Source organism: Electrona antarctica (genome assembly GCF_951216825.1).
Source record: "Electrona antarctica genome assembly, chromosome: 10".
Classification (NCBI taxonomy): Eukaryota; Metazoa; Chordata; class Actinopteri; order Myctophiformes; family Myctophidae; genus Electrona; species Electrona antarctica.
The window spans coordinates 17,751,139-17,776,050 of record NC_136791.1 but is presented as its reverse complement, the minus strand read 5'-3'; the positions used below and the strand labels follow the sequence as shown (position 1 = coordinate 17,776,050).

At 42.0% G+C, this 24,912-nt stretch overlaps 1 protein-coding gene across 1 annotated transcript in view; it reads left to right on the top strand.

Annotated features, from left to right (window-relative positions):
• The window catches only part of nfkb2 (nuclear factor of kappa light polypeptide gene enhancer in B-cells 2 (p49/p100)), a 35,126-nt gene extending 13,704 nt beyond the window's left edge, over nt 1-21,422 (top strand). The window contains exons 4-24 of the mRNA XM_079511620.1: nt 538-610; nt 2,216-2,256; nt 5,190-5,288; nt 6,095-6,246; nt 7,010-7,122; nt 7,566-7,724; nt 8,951-9,055; nt 9,619-9,707; nt 9,851-9,989; nt 11,993-12,133; nt 12,782-12,994; nt 13,543-13,684; nt 13,793-13,907; nt 14,343-14,550; nt 15,111-15,280; nt 15,544-15,646; nt 16,634-16,836; nt 17,311-17,401; nt 18,035-18,201; nt 18,574-18,685; nt 20,441-21,422. Of these exons, the coding sequence (XP_079367746.1) occupies nt 538-610; nt 2,216-2,256; nt 5,190-5,288; nt 6,095-6,246; nt 7,010-7,122; nt 7,566-7,724; nt 8,951-9,055; nt 9,619-9,707; nt 9,851-9,989; nt 11,993-12,133; nt 12,782-12,994; nt 13,543-13,684; nt 13,793-13,907; nt 14,343-14,550; nt 15,111-15,280; nt 15,544-15,646; nt 16,634-16,836; nt 17,311-17,401; nt 18,035-18,201; nt 18,574-18,685; nt 20,441-20,520 (2,715 nt within the window). The 3' untranslated portion in view covers nt 20,521-21,422. The remainder of the gene's footprint in view (nt 1-537; nt 611-2,215; nt 2,257-5,189; nt 5,289-6,094; nt 6,247-7,009; nt 7,123-7,565; nt 7,725-8,950; nt 9,056-9,618; nt 9,708-9,850; nt 9,990-11,992; nt 12,134-12,781; nt 12,995-13,542; nt 13,685-13,792; nt 13,908-14,342; nt 14,551-15,110; nt 15,281-15,543; nt 15,647-16,633; nt 16,837-17,310; nt 17,402-18,034; nt 18,202-18,573; nt 18,686-20,440) is intronic.
• Nucleotides 21,423-24,912: the final 3,490 nt, after the last annotated feature.

Below are 24,912 nucleotides of genomic sequence, written 5' to 3'. Positions count from 1 at the left end.
GTGATTACCAAATAGCATAAACTTCGTCTTGCTCACATTTAAAGATAATCAGAATATAGAGCATTAACCTTTTAACATTTGTTTATTAAACCAAAACATATCATGTACAACACCTTTAATTAAAGATTTAAAAACAGGCTTTAGAATCAAGACACCTGTACAGTAAAAATCCTCACTGTTTATTGACCTGTGAGAGGATTGAAATAGAAATAAATTGACCCGTATGGGTCAATGTTGTATACTTTCACAGTTACAAATGGGTAATTCATGAATTCATAAATGTTTACTGTACGTTTTCAACACAACACAATACAATCCACAATATAATAAATATTAGCTTGTGTTCGCGCTGCACTTTGAGCTTGCGGATCTACTACTTTTGATGTTTTTATGTGACGTAGTATGATCAAGTAGGGCGTTTAGTTTACGGAGAAAATGGAGATGCAGTAAGAGGTTTCTCTCCGACAGGCGACAGCAACGATATGCTCTAGCTATGTTACGTTGTGTTATTGTAAACATGTGTGTCTCTGTTCCCAGCTGATGAATTTGATGACCTGTGATTACATTCCTCCGGTGGACATAAAGACAGAGCCCTACATCCCTGAGACAGGTCAGTTTACTCACTATCACAAATCCAACCACACCCATTTGAAAATGCCCACATGTTTTCCCCAAAAGTAAAAAAATAAATCGCCGATTTCACAAGCCTGCGATGATGTGTTGCTAGCATGTACATCTGCCTTTTTTATCATTATTATAAACAAACACATTTTTTTGATTAGAATTGATTAGAATTGATTTTTGTCCTTTTGGACAACATATCGGTCAAGGCATCGGTAATCGATGGTCATAATCGACACCTAACAGGAATTATACATTTGGAAGGTTTGTACCATATCACAAACTAAACGAGTAAAATGTAGAGAAATACAGCAAGTTAATAATTAGGAATCGGATTACATACCTGTATATTGCAGGTGTGATGGACAATTTATACAACCCAGACCGCATATCTCAGATAATGAATGAGCGTCGCACCTGTCACAGACATGCGCAAAGCAAGTTCAGTCAGGAAACTCAGTGCAGTTGCCGGCGGCCGTTCATTGGATCGCCTCAGCATCATATTCTCATTCACATGATTCACTCATCCAATCACACACTCATTCCAGCTTCATACCGGCTATTTAAACTGGAAATTTGCACTGCTCATCCTGCTTGCTTGCTTGCTGCTGCACACTGATTCTGCTGTGCTGCTGTCTGCAAAAAACCTTTGCTGCTCACCCTCCTCCACCCCAGCTACCCCCAATATTGTTCATTTTATATTCCATCCATTCATGAGTTGTCCTGACTGAATATATAATGAGTCAGTAATTCATGAATCTCAAGCACATGGCTTTGAAGGGTAGCGGATCTACAAGCTCTCAACATGCCATGCTGCATATGCATTGTGGGCTTGCAGATCAGCTATTTTGATTATAAAATAAAATAAAAAAACTCAATATTAACATTTTTGGGGTAGCTCTAGTAGTCCCCTACTACGTTCTTTTTTAGACTAGATGCAAGGCTACTGTAGAGGTCTAAGAGAGGGTCTGTGTGTGTGTGTCTCTATCTAGAGCTAATCTTGCAAACCGCAGAACGGATCAGCGTCAAACTGTGTGCAATTATGTGAATTATGTGGATCTCGAGATCCACGTAATTCCACATAATTTCCTTAGATGTCCAATATTAGTGAATTATTTTAGAATCCATCTGGAATTGTAGTGGATGATGAAAAATGTCCCGACGTCCCAGACTCTTCTCCTTTCTGGCTCCCAAACTGTCACTGGAACGAACTCCCCATTGCAGTGAGAACTGCAGACTCACTCCCTAAACTACCTTAATCTGCAGACTCACCTCTTCAGATTCCACTTCAGCCCGTATGCAAAGGTTAAAATGCAATTTAAACAACATCATGTTATTTAGACAGATGCTATAGGTCCTATAGTTTTTATAGTTACATATATATTTTGGGGATATTATACTGTTTTAGACGGATGCTAGGTTGTTGGTTCCTACAGTATAGTTTACCGAGACACTGCACTGTCTCTATGCATTTGATGTGCTTTCTGTAAATCACTCTGGATTAAGTGTTGTCTCAAAAGTTAAGTTTTGTTCTGAACTTTGGATAATGAGCTGGGTCATCTAAATAACCATATAGTGTGTATTCCTGTTTCAGCTCATGGACCTTATATCCAGATCATTGAGGAGCCCAAACAGGTAAGATGAACTAATAATCAAATCATTAGAATATAGATCTTTATTCATTGTGTAAAAGGAAGGAGGCTACGTAGTACGGTGTGCCTTCGTAGTTGTTTTTTTTTTGGTTCTACAGAATCTACCCAGTAACACATCTGAAAAGAGAGACATGCAATTTTAATACCCTACCCTGTTTAGTTGTTTTGTTTAGTTTATATTATATTATTTTTATTATATTTTTTTTTTTCACCTCAGCTCACCTCATATCTAACTCACGGTACCTCCTCAGTGGCCCACAGTTAAGGAAAACAGTGCTATAGGCAAATGAATAGCTAAACAAAGCAGAGAAAACAAGCATTAAGACGAACAGAAGATTAGGAAGATTTGGTAACGAAAACAAAGTTATATGTTTTAGTGTTAGTGTTAGTCACCGGATACAAGCATTTGCTCCTGTGCTGTTGACGGTCAAACGTTTGGATTTACATAAAGCCACTGGGCGTACAGGGTGCACATTGTGTGTCACAGTAATCAGATGACCTTTTTAAAGCCGAGCAAGGAAGCAGGGCAGAAATTCCACAGCTGTCAACAGGTGCATGCAGCGCAGGATTCCCCCTGCTCTCCAAGAGGAAGAGGTTGCACTCTCAAGTGTGTCCCGTCTAGGTTGGGTTATTGCTATAGTATGCAGTGGTGGAGGAAGTACTAGACCTGAGTTAAAAACATTCACTTTGAAAGAATATATTATATTCAAAGATTTGCGCCACATTTTTACGATTTTTCAAAAATAGCAGACCTACAAGCTCGTAGCGCGCCACTCGGTGGCGTGCTATGAGCTTGTAGATCTGCTATTTTTCAATAGCCACTTAACTCAAAATGGGTTAAGTGGATACTCTACATTGTTACGTTGTTAAGTCTGTATTTAAGATGCGACTTGATTTAATACAAACGTATTGGCATCAACATGTATGTTGTATGTTTTTCTTTCTTTCTTTTTTAATATACGAAATATAAAACTTTCCCCATCTAACCTGGATTTGAACCTGGTTTCCCTATACCACAAGTGCTGAAATTTGACCATTGGGCTAATAGAGACTGCCTGCACTTGCTCATGAAGGCAGAAACTGAATCTTGACCTTCAGCTCAAAATTTGTGTCAGATCCTGTGTTTAGGTGAGACGTGTCGTGACCTTTGGAGCAATGCATGTTTTTGTTTACGGACCATTACGGACCATTGGCCCTTTTGGCCAAGCCAGAACTGGGCTGTAAAAGGGCCGTAATTCATTGCTCCAAGTGAGCCGAGTTTTGATTGATTGCAAAATGTATAGAATGGGTACATTTCAACGAAAGTCTACAGGTCAATACAAACTCTGCAACGAGGATAAAACCAGAAACAGCACTAAGACTTGTTTATATCAGGGTCCTCCATTTTCAATTCATCAGAACATTTAAAGACATGAATATACACTTCTATGCAAAAAAATAAATCATCATATACACAGTTAAAATGTATAGTATGAACAAATAGGGGGGGGGGGGGACTTTAACTTTTTTACAGGGCCCAGTTTCGAATTGCAGCCGCTCGTAAGTGCTCTTTGATGGCGGTTTTGAAGGAGTCTAGGGATTCACATATCTCAACGGCTGTTGGCAGGAGCAAAATTAATTTAACCCCTTGTTTCAGCCGAATCTGGGTTGAGTGTAAATCGATTATCTGGGCCATAACTGGGCCGGGCCAATTTTGCTATTGTATTAACATACATACATATTGAATGTATTCATTAATATTAAGTTACATAGTGCTGCTTTAATTGGTTAATGTATGTGTTATAATTATATTATCTACAAAATAAAATGTAACTAAAAGTTTCTATGAATGCCACAGACGAAAAACAGTCTAAGTCCACACTATTGATCCATAATGTATAAATGATAGATAATAAGACAACGAGGCCTTTTCGTGGAGGGGTCAGAATGAGATTTGGACTTAGACTGTTTTTCGTCTGTGGTACTATTGTAGTAGAAAAATGGGCATACTCAAAGTCAACGTGACACAATATTGTGCTCAAGTAGTACTTGAGTAAATGTACTCCACCACTGGTTGTTGGCACATGACTGGAAAGTCCTGGCTTTAGGAAGTGACATTTCCAGTAAGTGGTGGCGTTTACACGTGTGTTTTATATCCTGATCATGATTGCTAATCAAGACGCTCCAGTGAGGACATTGGACTAGGTTGGAGGTTTGAAAAGCCATAGTTTGAGGATCTGGATAAAAAGTTTCCAAATAGCCTATAGAAACCGGCAAGAAATTGTTCTAAAGTGTATTATGAAAGTATATAGAGCGTCGCAGTCCCGCCTCCTACCCTGGACCAGGAAATGAAACCCAATGCATTATTCTCATAGACATTTCTTAAAGTATTTATTTAAAGACGGTTACGCCGCGGACAAAGCCAACTCGAGTCGTGACAACTCATGACAACACAAACAATATTTTGGACCAAACAAATAATTACAAAGAAGAAAAACAACAAAAAAAGTGTTGTAACCTGCCGTTTCTTTCTTCTTTCTAATTATTTGTTTGGTCCAAAATATTGTTTGTGTTGTCATGAGTTGTCACGACTCGAGTTGGCTTTGTCCGCGGCGTAACCGTCTTTAAATAAATACTTTAAGAAATGTCTATGAGAATAATGCATTGGGTTTCATTTCCTGGTCCAGGGTAGGAGGCGGGACTGCGACGCTCTATTGTGACTGTAATTTCCAGTACATATTGAAATTAACTTATTTACTGTGAATTATATTCACAGTTCCCAAGTCCACTTTATAACAGGCAACTTTGGGCTATTTTTTGTAAAGTCTCTTGTAAATATTGGTAGTTGCAGTTTGCAGTTTCCTAACGCAACTGTCACTTTGCCTTTGTTTGTTTTTGGAGAGAGAGTTACTTATTTTCTTATTTACTTATGTTCAGAGAGGGTTCAGGTTCCGGTACGAGTGTGAGGGCCCCTCCCACGGCGGGCTCCCGGGGGCCTCCAGTGAGAAGAACAGGAGGACCTATCCCACAGTGAAGGTCAGTCAACAAACTGAGGTCCAAACACTGTTTGGACCTCATTCATTTTTCTCGTCATTCTGTCACTCTCAAAATCTCCCTCTCCTTCTGAGGGTAGGCCTGTTTCTGTCTAAATAATAAATTACCATAGAAAGGAGGTGTCATTCACTGGCATCGTTTTCCTTTTTCTCCTTTGTACATATATAGTGTTTTGTAATAGTTGATGGCATGAGTCCGAGCAAGGAAGCAGGGCAGAAATTCCACAGCTGTCAACAGGTGCATGCAGTGCAGGTTTCCCCCTGCTCTCCAAGAGGAAGAGGTTGCACTCTCAAGTGTGTCCCGTCTTGGTTGGGTTACGGCCAAGCTACACCACGCTTTTCGCGCACAAAACGTGCGCGTTTACCCTAAACGCTTGCGTTGAATTTAGGTCCAGTCCTATTTTAAAAAACGCACACGTCCCCAGGACTTTTTTGTGTTATCCTTTTAGCGTGAATGTCTGACTGTAAGTGTTGTTTCCATTTCTGACTAACTATTCAATCTGTCTCTGTCTCTGTCTCTGTCTCTGTCTCTGTCTCTGTCTCTGTCTCTGTCTCTGTCTCTGTCTCTGTCTCTGTCTCTGTCTCTGTCTCTGTCTCTCTCTGTCTCTCTCTCTCTCTGTCTCTGTCTCTGTCTCTCTCTCTCTCTCTCTCTCTCTCTCTCTCTCTCTCTCTCTCTCTCTCTCTCTCTCTCTCTCTCTCTCTCTCTCTGTCTGTCTCTGTCTGTCTCTCTCTCTCTCTCTCTCTCTCTCTCTCTCTCTCTCTCTCTCTCTCCCTTTCTCTCTCTCTCAGGTGAATAACTATGTTGGTCATGCACGGGTGGAGGTGCAGCTCGTTACTCACTCAGACCCTCCCCGCGTGCACGCTCACAGCCTGGTGGGGCGACAGTGCACGGACAATGGCACGTGCACACTGGACGTGGGCCCTAACGACCTCACCGCATCGTTAGTATCCACTCACACCACACAGCACTAGTTTGGGTCCTGGGAAAACTCTAGGTCTAATTTCTCTTTTGGGTCTTGCGCTAAAACGTTTGGGAACCACTGCCCTAACATCACCATGGACCCCTTTTTGAATGTTCATCATTTCAACCGCTTATCCGGGAGTCAGTTCCAGCAGAGAGCTCCAGACCTCCCTCTCCAGAACAACATTAGTAACTTCCTCTTGGGGGATCCCAAATAATCCCCCCCGTCTGGTCCTTGGTCTGCCTATGGGTCTCTTCCCAGTGGGACGTGCAACGAGGACCTCCCTAGGGAGATGCTCGGGATGCCCGAACCACCTAAACTGACTACTTTCAAAGCAAAGTACTCTGAATCTCTCTCGCGTGAAAATGGCTTATACGAGGCCTCTATCTACTATGTATGACCCAATAAAACATTTAGAACATGATTTGTAAACAAGATATACAAATCATGTTTGCAGTATATAAAAAAACTACAACATGATTAAAATACTCATGATTAGAGAAGAGATAACACACCCGTCTGAGAAAACGAATTTCGTCCACTTGTATCCGAAACCTCATTATTTCGGTCGTGGCCCACACATCATGACCATAGGTCAGAGTAGGAACGAAGAGCTTAACCTTCTTAGCTTAACCAGAGACCACCAGAGGAGAAGATTGGAGTTAAAATCACTTACACCTGATTATTCAACTGAAAAAGTAATGGAGAGATGAATTGCTAAGTAAATAATCTTCCCATACAGCTTCAGCAACCTGGGGATCCTCCATGTGACGAAGAAAGGAGTGGTTGAGGTGTTGAGTAAAAGGCTGAAAGAGGAGAGGAGGAGGCCGAAAGGACCGCACTACCATTCCACAGGTACAACAAGAGTCTTTATTAATACTCTTTATTTATTATCTGATCAAATCTTATGATGACATACAGTAAGCAATTTATTTTTTCAAGGATCCCCAGTTTGACATTGTTTGTGTTTTTTTTTTCCAACTGTTTGTTGCTTTCTTACTTGGATTAGCAAGCATATTTATAAATAGTTTTTCAGTTTTGTTAAATCAAATTACGAAACTTTGTTATTTGACCCATTTTGAGATTTGATTTAGTATCGGCAAAATAAGCTTTAGCTGCAGCCTAAAGCCTACACCAGGGGGGTGGGGGGAGGGGGGACGACGACGACATGGCCAACGTATTTTTGGGGGTCCACAGCCCAAAAGGTTGAGAACCCCTGATTTAGCTGACCAGGGATCTTTGAAGGGTCGTTGAAAATGCAGTACTGTGTGTGTGCACGCATGTGTGATCCTGAACAGAAGCAGAGGAGAGTTCTTTCCTGAGAGAAGCTAAGGAGCTTGGGAAGATCATGGACCTCAACATAGTGAGGTTAAAGTTCACCGCCTACCTGCAGGACAGCAACGGAGGTTTCACCAGAGCCCTCAAACCTGTGGTGTCCAACCCTATCTATGATAGTAGTGAGTTTAACACTATTACTATAACCAACCCTATATCTATGACAGTAGTGAGTTTAACACTATTACTATAACAAACCATATTATTTATACACTAACACTATTACTAGTAGGCTAAAGATGGAGACATGGAGTGTATTTTTGTACTTTTTCTGTTTTGCATGTGTTTATAGAGTTTATAGTGTTAACTAATAGACCCCCATGTGTGGTTATAATATGTCTAATATGTCAAATATGTCTTCCCTGTGTATTTTTGGATTCTTCCTGAAAGCTGAAAGCTTTTGAGTTAAAAGGCCCAATCGAAATAACACAATTTTAGCGACATCATAACCCTAACCCCTCCCACATTATCGTACAACAACAGCTGTGGGCGAGGCTTAAGTTCAGGTGATTGGTGCTAAGGTGAAAGCCATGTATACTTAATGAACTGGTGGGTGTGGCCACATAAAAAACATAATTTGAACACTTTATGTACACTTTTTTGAAATAAATCTTCCTCCTAGTTTAATCATAATACCTGAAGATCATGTTTTAGGGGGGGGAAAAATCACGGCACTCCATCTAAAAGTACTAGTACCCTATCTATGACAGCAGTGAGTTCTACACAAACTATAACTATAACTTAACCAACTTTATTTTATATTATTGTATTCATACCATACCATATTGATCAATCAATCCATTATGTGATTATAACAATTTGATCAATGTATTTGAACAATCTATCTATAAATCTCTGTGTTGTTGTAATCCACGTAACTCGAGAACCGTTCGCCCCATCGACTTCAATTTCGACACACGTTCCACACCACCACAGGGAGTGCAGTGTCTGGTGTTGAGTCGGTCGGACCCACGGTTGTCCAGAACCTCCCCATAAAGGCCTCTGCCCGGGCTCTAGACAGGGCCCCTGCCCAGTGTCCATATATGGAGCTGGCCTGTTCTGACATCATTCTGACGTCTGCATAGACTCCATATTTGGGCATGCCTGACATAGAACTCCATATATGGACATAAAAGGGGCACAGACATAATATCTGGGTGGGGCATGCATTTCCAATTTGATCGTTCCAAGTAGGCCAGTGCCCAACATGTAGAGGCTCCAACGGGCACCGCTCTAGTTAATTTGAATCCACCATTGCATTCAAATAACTTTGGGGAGTGCTCACTCTCGAATCCCAATTCAATCCTAATCCCAAATGAATTCCATTTTCCCTCCCTCTTTCTTCCAGAGTCTCCCAATGCTTCCAATCTGAAGATCTCTCGCATGGATAAGACGTGTGGCTCTGTGATGGGAGGAGACGAGATATTTCTGCTATGCGACAAAGTCCAGAAAGGTGAGCAGCACATCAACTGGGCACAATGGTTCAAATGGGACATTTAACCGATTGATCCCTACTAGCGCCCTCAAGGTCCCAAAGTGCCAATCTATGAACAAGCTAGATCTGCCATATTTAGGGAAGAGACAGTTGCAACTCTGGGTCTGTTTTACTAAGTATAGAGGGTTTAAGTTGTTAAGTTGTTTTAACCACTTAAACCCTCTAATATAGGCCTACTTATTAAAATGGACCTGAGTTGCCTCTGTAGTTGGTGCAGTCTTTTTCCCTCTACACCAAATATTCTGTATTTAATGTTGTTAGTAATTTTAGCTTCTATTTTGCTTATTATTTAATCTGTAACTGTTTAAATCGTCATGATTGCATTTTGAACATATTTGTAGTAGGAGCATTGCATTGGTGGTATTGAAATAAATCTGGTTCACATTATTGTTATTCCGTTATATCTGTTATGTGTAATGATAGTCAGTTATTCAAACTGATTTGAAAATGACTTACATCTGACCTCACACCTCACACTATATGGATGGTCTATGTGATGTATTGTCTGTGCTGTGTTCCAGATGATATAGAGATCCGTTTTTATGAGGAAGAGGAGGAAGGGGGATGGGAGGCCTTTGGAGACTTTTCACCCACCGACGTTCATAAACAAGTATGAATATGAATATTATATTATATATTATGAATTATTATTATTATATATTATGAATTATTATTATTATTATTATTATTGTCTGTAAAGCTACCGAGTCCTGGTAAACATCAACAAACATCTTGTTCTTCCTCATTCTTCAGTATGCCATCGTGTTCAAGACTCCTCCGTACCACAGTACGGAGATCGAACGGCCGGTCACCGTCTTCCTCCAGCTGAAGAGGAAGAAGGCAGGGGACAGCAGCGACCCCAAACAGTTCACCTATGTACCGCAAGTGCAAGGTATGGATACTTTACAAGCAGTTCACCTACACTTCTCCTTTGGTCCACCCATTCCTGGGACATGTGAGAATGGTCCAGTGGAAAAAAGTGAGTGTGGGATTTATTACTCTCACTCTATCACTAAATTTGGGTGAAATTCACGAAAGAAAAACACTATGATGACACTGAGAATCATGAAGCTATACCCAAGCCACCCAGCTCAGACATCAGCAGCATTATGAAAATCACATAAACATAATTGTCCGCGTGAAAACCACCTGGGTTTAGTTCTATAAGGTTAAGTAGGTTAGTACGTCCATTTACCTCATACAACAATAAGATGTGAGCGATCTGGTGGTTGCGACATGGGTTGGTTATTTATCGCTAGTCTGTCACATAACTGAGATGCCTTGGCTTGCATCGCCCTCTATTGGTTATGCAGATTAGCAATCACAAGTGTCAGTTCTGGTAATCACGATATGATTTACTCCTCCAAATGAACAAGTGCACCCAACACAAAAGTAAGTAATAATCAGACGTAGGCCTAGATCAGGTTACAGAACAAGCATAAACAGCCGTTAGTAACTATTAAATAAAGTTTTCAAGTAATTGCAGTGGTATAAAGGTACAATAATTGCCTCTATGATGTAGTGGAGTGAATGTATTGAAACATGAAAATATTCCAGTAAAAAATAAATAAATAAAAAAGATTAAATCAATTAATTACCAGCTGCATTATTATTATCTGCGGGGGTAACTGCCTCTGTGTCAGTTTCAGCGCAGTAGTTTAGGTAGGAATCAAAATTATCTAAGGCGGAACTATTGTGTTCTGAGTCGTTCGTTTCCGCCTGGACATATTTGCGGTGCGCACATACATCAGCCAATGAGAAAACCAGCTGGACTAGCTTGCACATCGATTATAGACTCAGCTTGCTAGCAGCTGGTAAAAAACTCAAATTTGTACAGTCCTTGAGTACATGTAGGCATACAGTACTTAGTTATAACCACACACACACCTGACCTTAACAACCAAATCATCATTATATGATCATTGCATTTCCATGGTGACTTTAATCCACTGCTGTCGTTGAAAGTTAAGAAAAGGGTAATGAGTACTTTGGGTGGTAGCCTAGAAATGTGTGTGTGTGTGTGTGTGTGTGTGTGTGTGTGTGTGTGTGTGTGTGTGTGTGTGTGTGTGTGTGTGTGTGTGTGTGTGTGTGTGTGTGTGTGTGTGTGTGTGTGTGTGTGTGTGTGTGTGTGTGTTGTATCGGTGCACCACTACATTGCCCAAAGTATCTTACAATGTGATGTTGTTTGTGGTTGTTTGAGAGGATTTTTACTCAAAATCACCAACTGTCAGTGGTAGGTCTTCTCTCCTTTATGAGTTTTCTTATGATGTTTGAGATTACTGCTGGAGCTGAACTGTTTCCCACACTGGCCACAGTGGTAGGGCTTCTCTCCTGTATGAATTATCTGGTGAAGTTTGAGAATACTGTCCTGGCTGAACAGTTTCCCACACTGTTCACAGTGGTATAGGGCTTCTCTCCTCTTATGAGTTCTCTCATGATGTCCTCACTCCTTAATATGACCACGGTATGCTCTAAAAGTGTGGAAAAACTTCATTTCTCAATTTCAGTGGATCTTTAAAAACGTAATTTCTCCATTTCAGTGGGTCTTTCAAAACCTAATTTCTCCATTTCATTGGGTCTTTAAAACCATTCTGCTTTCAATCCGAACCAATTCTGAATCCTTGCAGAACGAGGGCAGGGTTTGGGGCTGCCGGTGTGAACATGAGCCTAAAAGACACTGAAACACACAATACAGCACTTGTGTTTGTGGTTGTTTTGAAAACACCTACTCATGCTGGTTGTCACTTGTTTGCACGGACACAGTCAAGGAAAAGACAAACATTACTGGGGGGAACTTAAATACATGTTTCTGTCTTTATTCCCTAACTTGCTATATTCTTGCTTTTCATTATTTCCCCCTTTCTTCTCTTTCTCTTTCATCTGTCTCTCTGTCAGATAAAGAGGAGGTGCAGAGGAAGAAGCAGAAGCCCCTCCCACACTACGACCCATGGAGAGGAGGAGGAGGTGGAGGAGGAGGAGGAGGAGGGAGAGGGACCTTTGGAGGAGGGGGACAAGGAGGCGTAGGGGGAGGAGGAGGTAAGAAGTGATGAAGGAGCAAGGGTCACATTCAGTCAACACACACTCCCCAAAGAGCATATGTCGAATGGTGCCAGGACCTTGTCACTTCCACACTCCAAGAATGCAGAAGTGCAGTTCTCAAACCCAAGGCGTAAAAGGGTGACGGCTCCGCCAAAAAACAGTTAAAACAGTAAGTCTCTGCACTGAGCGATGCGAAGTCGGCTTCAGCTGACTCAGCGACGTTAGAGTTACTGTCCCCTTCCAGTCAAACGTTTGACTTCTCGGGACGTCTGTTCCAAGAACAGTTAATCGAACAAATCAGTAATACAAAATTAAATTAAATCGACAACCTTTTAATGAAATGTTATCTACTTTGGGGGAAGAACATTGAACTTTCTTTACATTTTTAAATAGAGAAAATAGCCGATCTACAAGCTGGTAGTGCATCGCATTTCGCCCCCTCTATTTCCCATTCCAAGTACATTTGTCTTAAATGTAATGCCAGCGCCGCTATTCCAAAGCCATTTTCAGCAATGGTATTATAATGTTTTCGGTGGGTAGATCTTGTTGAGCTGGTCATTTTGAAAGTAGCTCTCAAGTCAAAAACGTGTGGGCATAGTCCTTTCCATAAAGTCACAGGAGCATGTGGTTGGTGGTCTTGCCCAGCAGGTTTCCAGTTCAACCAGCAGATGAATGGAGGAGGAGGCTTCTACTCGGGGGGGTTTACTGGCTACACAGGAGGTGGAGGGGCCCAGATGTCAGGCTCCGCCCCACAGTCAGGCTCCGCCCCACAGCCACAACAGACCACAACAGAGTTTAGCCAACAGCAGGCTTCAGGGCAGACCAGCTCACCTTTACAGCAACAGCTTCTGCAAATAGGTAAGACTATAGTATCGACCAATGATTCTCAACCTTTTTGATTTCAAGGAGACCCAGTTTTAATATGCATTCGATTAGACCACAGACCCCCTTTGATACACTCTCTCGCAAATTGGGGATCGGCGATTGTTTTAAACACTAAACACTGAGCAGGCGTTGACACTAAGGGTTGCCCATAAAACTTTCGGGCAAGTGCCTCTGAGACTTTACCCCTGCTGAGTACAGTCTAGATTGTGGTCCCAAAAAACAAAAACAAAAAAAAAGTATCAAATGGGGGGCTGTGGCGCATCTTAAAATGAGGGTCCTTGAAATTAAAAAAGGTTGTGAATAACACATTTAGCAATTAAAAATGTACAAATTTGCTCTTAATCCAGAGCAATAGGAGTGTGCATCTCTCCCTTACAAGACGATACGTTACGCATCTAGACACATGGGCTACGATACAATTCAGGGACGATACCTTTGAAAACAGATTATGTTTGGTGCAATTTGATTCGGTAATCATTTGGATAACTCTAATCCCTCTGTCTGCGTGTCCGTGTGTCCAGCGGCCAGTCTCCACAGTAGAGCCACGCAGACAGCCAGACAGACGGCGGGGGCGCTGCTGCACTACTGTAGCACTGGGGACGTCAGGGTCCTTCTGGCAATCCAGAGGCACCTATGTGGGGTCCAGGACGACAACGGAGACACGTGAGTCAGTCTGATGTCATGGCCAGGGGTCATTGCTGGCACGCTGGCTTGTGGTGGAAATCTTCATCGAGTTCACTGTGTGACATTTTGTACTTTTCCTTCCCACAGTCCCTTGCACCTGGCCATCATCCACCAGCAGAACGGAGTCATTCTGCAGCTCATACACACTCTGCTGAGCAGCCAACAGCAGCGAGTCCTCAACACCTGCAACCACCTCCGACAGGTAACTAAAGTCCTAAACTTTACACTACTGGTTGCGGAACGACCATGGAATCATCTTCGCGTTTGAGCAAGGACACGCTGTGTTTGGCCAGTGCGCTTGTGCGATGTGCGCTGTGATTCAAACTATATGGGGCATTAACACTCTAGCCAGGACATGATATACTATTCTGTCCATATCGTGTCGCAACTCGAACGGGGCTGAGTCGGCTAAGCGAACTTTGCAACGTTCGACACGGCTGCTTGCACGATTTTGCGTGCTCTGTGATGTCTCTCGTGGCTCAAGTCCGCTTGTACTTTATCCCCTACTAATAGTAGGAGTGGGGCGTGACCATTTACTCAAATGCGAAGAGGATTCCATGCTCGTGGTTGCCGACGGCCAGGAATTAAAGTTCAGACATGTGCTCAAAAACTGACGTCTCCCCTCCTCTTCTCCAAGACCCCACTCCACCTAGCAGTGATCACCAGACAGGTGAAGGTGGTGGAGGTGTTATTACGGGCGGGGGCAGACCCCACCCTGCTGGACCAGGACGGACGCAGCCCGCTCCACCTGGCCGCCATGAGCGGAGATGAGGCCGTGCTCCGCCCACTCCTGGCACACCTGGGAGAACGCCACGCACACCTGGTCAACACTGCAGACTACAATGGTGAGTAGAACAACAATAGGATACTTTATTGGCAACATTTAAGAGCACATAATATTATATATTATACTGTATTACCATTAAAGGTGCCAAAATGACAGCAAACATCTGTGTCACTACTCACTAGTGATCACTTTAAGTCTAAGACATAAGTTGTTGAATTCACAAAAATAACCAAAGCTTGTTTCCAGTGTGGACCATTTATTTTAAAACATAAAACAACTAATAGACTAGAATAGAAATAGAATCTTGAAAGATTTAGATTTTAACTACTTTATACTTTGGCTATTTTTTTTTTTTAATTTTGAAAATAAATCTTACAATATATATTTTTTTAAAGGGAACATTTTTAACTCAAGTCTTTGCTTCTAGGCCTCTAGGGGGTCCCTGGAACTAAATATTTTGAGATTGGGGTCTACGGCCAAATACATATCAATTTGTGGGTCATTGACATGAAAAAGTTTGAGCACCACTGTTTTTTGTTTTGTTTTTTAGAAAACTGTTAGGCTTTAGAAGACAAATTAGGGTTTTAAGCAGGTGTGATAATGACTGTTCTCCGTCAGGTCTGTATCCTCTGCACCTGGCGGTAAGGAGGGGCGGGGAGCGTGTGCTGCGTCTGCTGGTGGAGGGCGGGGCCAAGATCAATGCACCTGAGCAGAAGGGCGGAAGCTCCGCCCTGCACCTGGCAGTCAGGGACAACCTGTTCAAGGTGGCCTGCTTCCTCATCACTGAGGTGAGGACGCAGAGTAGACGCACACACACACACACACACACACAAACACACACACACACACACACACACACACACACACACACACACACACACACACACACACACACACACACACACACACACACATGCACCGTACATAGGTACATACACACTGAACAAACAGACTGTTGTGTTGGGATGATTCAAGGCTGATGTGAATGTGTGTACAGTACTGCCCTCTACCGGTTTATTCTGTAATAACACTCTGTCGTGTACCTGTGCAGCTGAAGGCTGATGTGAACGTGTGTACGTTTGCTGGGAACACACCTCTACACCTGGCCGCCAGCTTGGGCTCGCCTACACTCTGCTCCATGCTCATAGCTGCAGGTCAGTCTCTCTCGGTATAACACAGAATGACTTTATTTTTGTATTGATTGCTTGATTGAAATAATGGGTGCATTTAAAAGAAAGTACAGGTCAATGCAAAAACTGCTACGAGGATAAAACAAGAAAAAGCACTAATACTTGTTTACATCAGGGTCCTCCATTTTCAATTTATCAAGACATTTAAACAAGCCAACAAATATATTTAAAGACATACAAATATACACATCTATGCAAAATAGAATTATCGAATACACAGTTAGAGAAAAAGGGAACAATATAGTTCCAATATAGTTCCATGAACAATATAGTTCCGTTTCTAATTGCAGCCGCACATAAGTGCTCTTTGAGAGCAGTTTTGAAGGAGGCTATCCCTTAGCCTGGCTAATAAGCCAGACCGAATCAGCCGTTGGCAAAAAAAAATTGCCTGCCGGCGGATTACGGTCTGGAGAGGCTCAATTGTACGCCCATTTCCTACACCAGAGAACTGGTGTGACTGACAGTAGCTCTGACCAATTGCGTCAAAGAGAAAATGTTTGAACCCGCCCCCCGGGAAACAAGATCCATACACAGCATCTCCAGACTCAAATACCACACGACAGTGTGATTTGAGTCTGGCTTATTAGCCAGGCTAGCTATCCCTAGCCTCCTTCACATTTCTTAATGGCTGTTGGTAGGGAGTTCCACATTTTAATGGCATAGAAGCGAATTGAATTAACCCCTTGTTTGAGCCGAATCTGGGTTGCACGTGGTTTGTTGAACTCCCTCTGGTGTTGTGAATCTTGTGATCGAGGACTTCATTGACAATAAGGAAGTATTTTGACAGGTACATGGGTATCTTGTTGTAGCGCTATAATACAGATTAATTTGATTCCCCTGGCACAAATGGTGGAACAATTAAAACAAAACAAACAAAGCATACATCAGTTCACCCAAAGAGAAAAACAAAACAATAATGCGTGTTTATTTTTTGTTTCTTTCTGTCTCCAGGGGCCGATAAAAACGTGGAGAACGACGAGCCGCTCTTTTTTAGCTCCTCCTCCTCATCCTCGGACGAAGAGCAGGAAGAAGAGGAGGGCGGCCGGCCAATCGGAGGGCAGCTCAAAGGTCAAGAGGTCACCTCGCAGCCAATCAACCCTCGCAAGAGGCCGGCATCGGGCCACACCCCGCTGGACCTGGCCTGTTGTCAGAAGGTACAGAGGACATGTCAATCAATAGATTGTGTTAGAGCTTTGAATCAATGGAACTGACATAATACTTTAAGTTTAGTCTCCTATTTAATGGTGACACAATGAAAACTCATTTCTCGAGGTGTGTTTTTATTATATACATTTTTTTTCAACATATTTTCAGATGCAGGTTGGCGGCCAAACACATAATTTTTGGTGTCCTTGACATGAAATTGTTTGAGCACCACCAATATAGAAACATATCGTTTTTTTCTGACATCTGTCATGATTCAGAAGACATTTGTAGAATCTGGTCTCAGGTCTCAATGGGCTAAGAACCCAGTTTCTACTCTACTTAATATGTGACCATTTACCTTGTTGTTTGTTGTTGACTAGCCTTCCTGACATTTAAACTGATCTTGTGCTTTGCAATACACTCTGGTTAAGAATGTCTGCTAAATTGTAGAGATGTAGATTGATTGTCCTGTGGTCCTGCAGGTGCGTAACCTGCTGGGCTCCGGTCCTAGTCCCAGGTCCAGTCGACAGAACAGTAAGAAGAGCAAAAGCAGCCACAGTGAAAGTACCACAGGTAGGTGGCTGCTATTTTCACCCTATTGATCAGTGGAACCGAGTCAAAAACAAACAGTCATAACCATGTCCCTACTACACAGTGGTCTCTGGACAGTCATAACCATGTCCCTACTACACAGTGGTCTCTGGACAGTCATAACCATGTCCCTACTACACAGTGGTCTCTGGACAGTCATAACCATGTCCCTACTACACAGTGGTCTCTGGACAGTCATAACCATGTCCCTACTACACAGTGGTCTCTGGACAGTGGTAACCATGTCCCTACTACACAGTGGTCTCTGGACAGTGATAACCATGTCCCTACTACACAGTGGTCTCTGGACAGTGATAACCATGTCCCTACTACACAGTGGTCTCTGGACAGTGGTAACCATGTCCCTACTACACAGTGGTCTCTGGACAGTGGTAACCATGTCCCTACTACACAGTGGTCTCTGGACAGTCATAACCATGTCCCTACTACACAGTGGTCTCTGGACAGTCATAACCATGTCCCTACTACACAGTGGTCTCTGGACAGTGGTAACCATGTCCCTACTACACAGTGGTCTCTGGACAGTCATAACCATGTCCCTACTACACAGTGGTCTCTGGACAGTCATAACCATGTCCCTACTACTCCCTCCAGAATCAGACAGTGGTCTGGACAGTGACACGGTGACCAGGCTGGTGGAGCTGCTCAGTGTTGACGAGGTGCCATGGAGACCGCTGGCGGAGAAACTGGGCATGCTCACACTGGCACACCTGTACCAGGACAGCCCCTCGCCGTGCCAACACCTGCTGCACAACTACCAGGTGTGTGTGTGTGTGTGTGTGTGTGTGTGTGTGTGTGTGTGTGTGTGTGTGTGTGTGTGTGTGTGTGTGTGTGTGTGTGTGTGTGTGTGTGTGTGTGTGTGTGTGTGTGTGTGCAGATCTAGAGCTTGTAGATCTGCTACTTTTGATGCTTTTGTGTGACACCAGAGTGTGATCAAGTAGTAATTAATTAATTAACGTTAAAACACAACAAGTTAAAATATGGAGATATTGAGGTTTCTGCCTGACAGCAACGATATGTCAAGTCATTGTGTGTGTGTGTGTGTGTGTGTGTGTGTGTGTGTGTGTGTGTGTGTGTGTGTGTGTGTGTGTGTGTGTGTGTGTGTGTGTGTGTGTGTGTGTGTGTGTGTGTAGGTGGGTGGGGGTCCCGTGGAGGTCCTGGTGGAGGCTCTTCAGTCTCTGGGGCTGACGGAGGGGGTCCGACTGCTGCAACAGGTGGAGTTACAACAAGACAAACACACCCTGGGTAGGTCACGCACGCACGCACGCACGCACGCACGCACGCACGCACGCACGCACGCACGCACGCACGCACGCACGCACGCACGCACGCACGCACGCACGCACGCACGCACGCACACACACACACACACACACACACACACACACACACACACACACACACACACACACACACACACACACACACACACACACACACACGTTGTTAAAGTGACAGATGTGTTCCCCATGAGTCAAGGAACATGTGGAAACAAGTGCCATGAATTTTGGCCAAACAAAGATGAGTTATGCCTGTTCAAAGGTTTCATTTTCAAAAAATTGCTATAGCGCCCCCCTTTGGCCAATTGGAGTAAGACTGCTTTCAGTGCTATTTGGCATGACCCTCTACTATACTGTACTACAAGTAGTACTGTCCGTATAGGTCTAAAGTTCAAGTGTAGACGTTTTTGTGCATTTTGATCCTTTGAAGATCCTGGGAGGAGATACATTTGAACTGTTTTTCATATAATTCAAAATGGTGGGTGATCTAAAGGTCAGAGGTCAAAAGTCAGAACACGAAAGTTGTTCGGCATGAGGAGACACATGTATGTATCGAAGTGTCATTGCCAACGCTCAAACGGTTCATGAGCTATGCACGTTCAAAGTTTACATTTTCAATTCAGTGCTATAGCGCCATCATTTGGCCAATCGACATGGGCTTCGCATAGTCACCATTTGGCATGGCCCTCTACCAGATTCCCTGGTAGAGGGCCGACTGCACGGTTCAGCCAGAAGTGCTATTTTTGGCAGAAGGAGAAGAAAAAAACACACAAAAACAATAAGTGACAAAAGTCACTTTGTGACTTCTTGGTACCTTAAAAACACAAAAACAATAAGTGACCAAAGTCACTTCGTGACTTCTTGGTCCCTTAAAAATAAGGTCTAAATATAATTTAAAATATATTTTCGTGAACGGAAGTGGCAGCTTCCTTACTCAGATTTCGGGAGGTGTAGTTCCAGACTCTATAATACTAGCCTCGGAAACCCGTTTTTATTTCCTGCAGGGAGAAAAACTATAATACTAGCATTCGGAGATTGTGGAATAGTTGTCTGGATACGTTAGACACCAGGATCACCAGGATACTTGCCATAACTCCACTGCCTCATTATGCACATGTACCCAGTGCTGTAAAGTAACATTGTACAAAGTACATTTACTCAAGTACTGTAAGTGCAATTTTGAGGTATTTGTACTTTACTTGAGTATTTCCAATTTCTAATACTTTTACTTCTACTCTACTACATCTCAGAGCCCACATTTGTACTTTTAATCCACTACAATTATTTGAAAACACTAGTTACCTTGGAGATTTTAATTTTGATTAGAAAACATACATTAACCACTTCAACCATATACATTTCAGCCATTTGAAAATAGCAAATCTTCAAGCTGATGCGACGCATTGTGAGCTTGTAGATCGGCTATTTTCAAAAGATTTTGTGAAGTGGGACATTCTGAAATGGGACATTCTGCAATATGAATACTTTTACTTTTAGTACTTTAAGTACATTTTGATGCCGATACTTTTGTACTTTTACTTGAGCACATTTCTAATAAGGGACTTCTGTCTACTTGCAACGGATTACATCTACATTGCAGTAGGCTATTGATACTTTTACTTAAGTAAAACATTTGAGTATTTTTTCCACCACTGCATGTACTATACCTATCAACCACAATGACCAGGTTTCTTTCCCATCGTCTCTTTTGACCAATCAGAAACCACAGTAGACAGCGGCTTCAGCAGTCAGCCAATGGATGAGGACGAGGAGGCGGAGCCAGCCCTGGCCAATCAGTGAGCGCCGGGAAGAACCAAGAACAACCAAGGATTATATACGAGAAGGATATGTGACTTGGTCGAGCGGTTCCAGCTGGCACATTGGTCAGTGTTCGTCAGGAGAGCCGGAAGTTCCACAGAATGCATTGGAGTCAATGAGAGCCGCCTGGACAAGCAAATGAATAGAGATGCACAATATTATCGGGAGCGTATTGAAATCGGCCATATCGGCCATAAAACTCCCATATTGGCATCGAATCGCTCTAAAAAACAATCCTGATTATTTTCACCGCTGTTGATGACACAGTAATAGTGTGACTGTCAATGGCTTTGTACTCAGAGCAGCCAGTCTGCCTGTCTCTGTCTCTTTAACCCATTCAGACCTGTTGCAACCTATACGTTGTTACACCTTTCCATCTGGGAGATACCTCTGAGTCCCATTAGTACTTGCTATACGTGTAGCAACATATTTTTTCAAATCTTTCAATAAGAATATGTAGGTTTTCAGAGACCTTAGGTTAGGTTTCAGAAGGTGCTTTTAGAATCGGCCTCAGGTCTAAATGGGGTAAGAGCGTCAGCTGTTAGTGGGGAGGGGGGGCTTACCATCTACTTTCACCTGCAGAACTAAAAAAAAAGAAGTCGGCAATGAGTTCAATATAAATATATAATATAATGTAATATATCAGAATCGGTGTCGGCAGATTCAATTTTGTGCATCTAAACAGCATCTTTTAATGATTGCCACCTTGCATTAAATAATCGGTTCATGAATATAAAAGAAGACATATCACACTTTGGTTTTCTGGTCTCTTGTGTTTCGATGTGCACTCTGTGTAACTGTGTTGCAATGAGACCATTGCATGAGATCACAACATAACGTGTGGCGGGCGGTGTGATATGCCTTTTGTTTTCCTGAATCGATAATCTGACAATGTTCACAATCAATACAAAATAAAAATGTCTTTATTCATAACCTGGTCCAGACGGCATCGAACGTCCCACGGCCGGTGCGCCTACAGTAGATGCTATAGAACGTCTTGTCTTATCCTTGGTTATATATAATCCTTGAAAGATGTTTCCAAAAGCACCTTTTAAAAAGGCTTTCATCTCAGTGCCACTGTGGAGCAGGAAGCAGCCTTGACGTCTCTACGTACAAACCAGACTCTGTTCAGATGTTCTCAAACTTTATTTATCAGCCTTGGAGTAAACACAGCGAAAACCCCATCTTCTGCCGTTGGCCACTGAGCAGCTCATACACTTATCTTCTTAACCACTTCAACCCAGAGTCCCTCAGGCTCTGGACTGGTGTATTTTCTGCTATTGTGGGGAATCAGCAGATCACCTAGATCTGCTATTTTCCTGCGAAAGCTTTCCCCACAACACAGATGCTGGGGTTTATTAAGTGGTTAATTCCTTGCTCAATGGCAACCACAGCACACAGTGATGGGTTACTGGCCACGCACGCATGCACGCACGCACGCACATTGTATTACTACATTTGTGAGGACATTTTTCTAGGACGGCAATTTCATTAAGATTTTACACGATTTTATAAGCTTGCAGAATGGTTATTTTGCCATTTTTAAGTATAAATTGTCATAACTCCAATCCTGATCCCTAAACCGCAACTGTTAAATGCCAAATCCTAACCAAAACATGCCTTTTTACCTAATTGGTAATGTTTTTAACTTGAAAAATATATATTTATTTCATCATGAGGACCACGGAAATTGTTCACGCAATGTCTATTTCTAAATGTCTACTATAGTGGGTAAGTCACATAGTCACGCATGCACAGGCACCCACAAGCACGCACACACAGCACACTCCCCGGTCCTGATGCTGAAATGCGTGCATTTGTTTGCCAATTTTTTAGGCAAAGGAATTAACACATTATTTAATTGAAATGTGCTCACACACACACACACACACAGTTCTGAATGAATTTGACCACTGATATGAAATGGATTTTTCTGTCCGTTATTTTTACAAACTGATGATATTAACCACTGAAACCCTGGGGTCCCGATGTGACGATGTCCTATGTCATTATACGTCAAAATTGTCAAATAATTTCGAAATGTTTTCAATTGATTTATTTTTTTATTTTTAAGCTATTTATTTTCCCCAAGTACAAAATAGGGCTCAAACGTAATCGTTACAAGCGACTGGAAAAGCTATAACTATATGCTTCGTGTGGCTTCCATAATGTTTTACATTTTCAAAACTACAGATTTTATCTCCTCAACATGTACTGGCTGTGGTTATTTGGATGTGTTTTACTAATACTGTGTATTTGTTGAGTTTCTCATCTTAACCAAATACAGTTTTACAGCCTTGAAAAAATATGCCTAATGAAGTACATCTTGGAATTTATTCAGCATTTATTTACGATATTCAGATGGTTTATTATTTTGTCGTCCTTTTGAATATCTGTGTCATTTTTAATTCCTTCTTTGTTGAATAAAGAAACAAATGTCTTTAACGTCCAATATGCTTCTTTCAAAATGACTATTATTTCCTCTATGCCTTCAAAAGATCAAGTCACTGCAGAGATACCAGGTTTCATCATTACAATTACATCAGTTTGTAAATACATCAACGATCAAATACTGTATGCGATTATAACCCATTTCTAATGGATGAAGCCTTGGCCTGGAAGAGAGGTCATCAGGTGGTATCCCTTGATGTGTAGTGATGCTGTCCTCGTGATCCACAGGTCCAGGGTTAAATCCCACCCCAGTCTTTACATGTGACACTTTCCTTTGCCCACTGACTTCCAGAAGGACAACTTTAAAGCAGCACAGAAATTCCAAATGTGCTGTTAAGTGGCCCAGCGGATAAATCAGAAGATATCCGTAGAATACCTAGAAGTGTGCCAGTTCAAACCCAACCCACTCCTTGCAGAAGGAGGAGAGGACGCTGGAGCAGCACAGACTTTTAGAGCCTTTATTAGGTGCTAAGTATACAGAACTACAACACACTCCTCGTAGGATAGTGCTGGTTCAAATCACCAACACCTAGAGTATGAGGCAGTGTGTGCCGTTAAGTGGCCCATCGGATAAATCAGTTTCGAGTTATTTAACTTAAACGCCCAATGCATTCTCAATGGCAATAGCACAAACGTTGGCATGCTACTAGTCCTACATACTTACAACCAGAAACCCCATTCAAACCTATTTAGGTTTAACTCACGGTGGACCTGAAAAGGAATCTTTGAAATGTTTCATAGTTTTAGAAATATAGTGCTTTCAAATTTGAGAAATGTATAATGGGGCTCAATGGCAGCTCTATGGCATGTCACAAAGTCACTTTCACCTAGAAACTCCATTCACACTTTTTATAATTCAGCTTACTGTGGAGACACATGCTGGAACTTTTTACTTTGAAATGTATTGTAGTTTCTGAGTTACCGGTATTTAACTTAAACGCCCAAATGCATTCTCAATGGCAATAGCACAAACTTTGGCATGCTACTAGTCCTACATACTTACACCTAGAAACCCCATTCAAGCCTACTTAGGTTCATCTTACGGTGGACATGTTTGCCTGAAAAGGAATCTTTGAAATGTTTCATAGTTTTAGAAATATAGTGCTTTCAAATTTGAGAATTTTACAATGGGGCTCAATGGCAGATATTGGCACGTCAAAAAAGCACTTTCACCTAGAAACTCCATTCACACTTTTTATAATTCAGCTTACTGTGGAGACACATGCTGGAACTTTTTACTTTGAAATGTTTTGTAGTTTCTGAGTTATTTAACTTTAACGCCCAATGCATTCTCAATGGCAATAGCACAAACTTTGGCATGCTACTAGTCCTACATACTTACACCTAGAAACCCCATTCAAGCCTACTTAGGTTCATCTTACGGTGGACATGTTTGCCTGAAAAGGAATCTTTGAAATGTTTCATAGTTTTAGAAATATAGTGCTTTCAAATTTGAGAATTTTACAATGGGGCTCAATGGCAGATATTGGCACGTCAAAAAAGCACTTTCACCTAGAAACTCCATTCACACTTTTTATAATTCAGCTTATTGTGGAGACACATGCTGGAACTTTTTACTTTGAAATGTTTTGTAGTTTCTGAGTTATTTAACTTTAACGCCCAATGCATTCTCAATGGCAATAGCACAAACTTTGGCATGCTACTAGTCCTACATACTTACACCTAGAAACCCCATTCAAGCCTACTTAGGTTCATCTTACGGTGGACATGTTTGCCTGAAAAGGAATCTTTGAAATGTTTCATAGTTTTAGAAATATAGTGCTTTCAAATTTGAGAATTTTACAATGGGGCTCAATGGCAGATATTGGCACGTCAAAAAAGCACTTTCACCTAGAAACTCCATTCACACTTTTTATAATTCAGCTTATTGTGGAGACACATGCTGGAACTTTTTACTTTGAA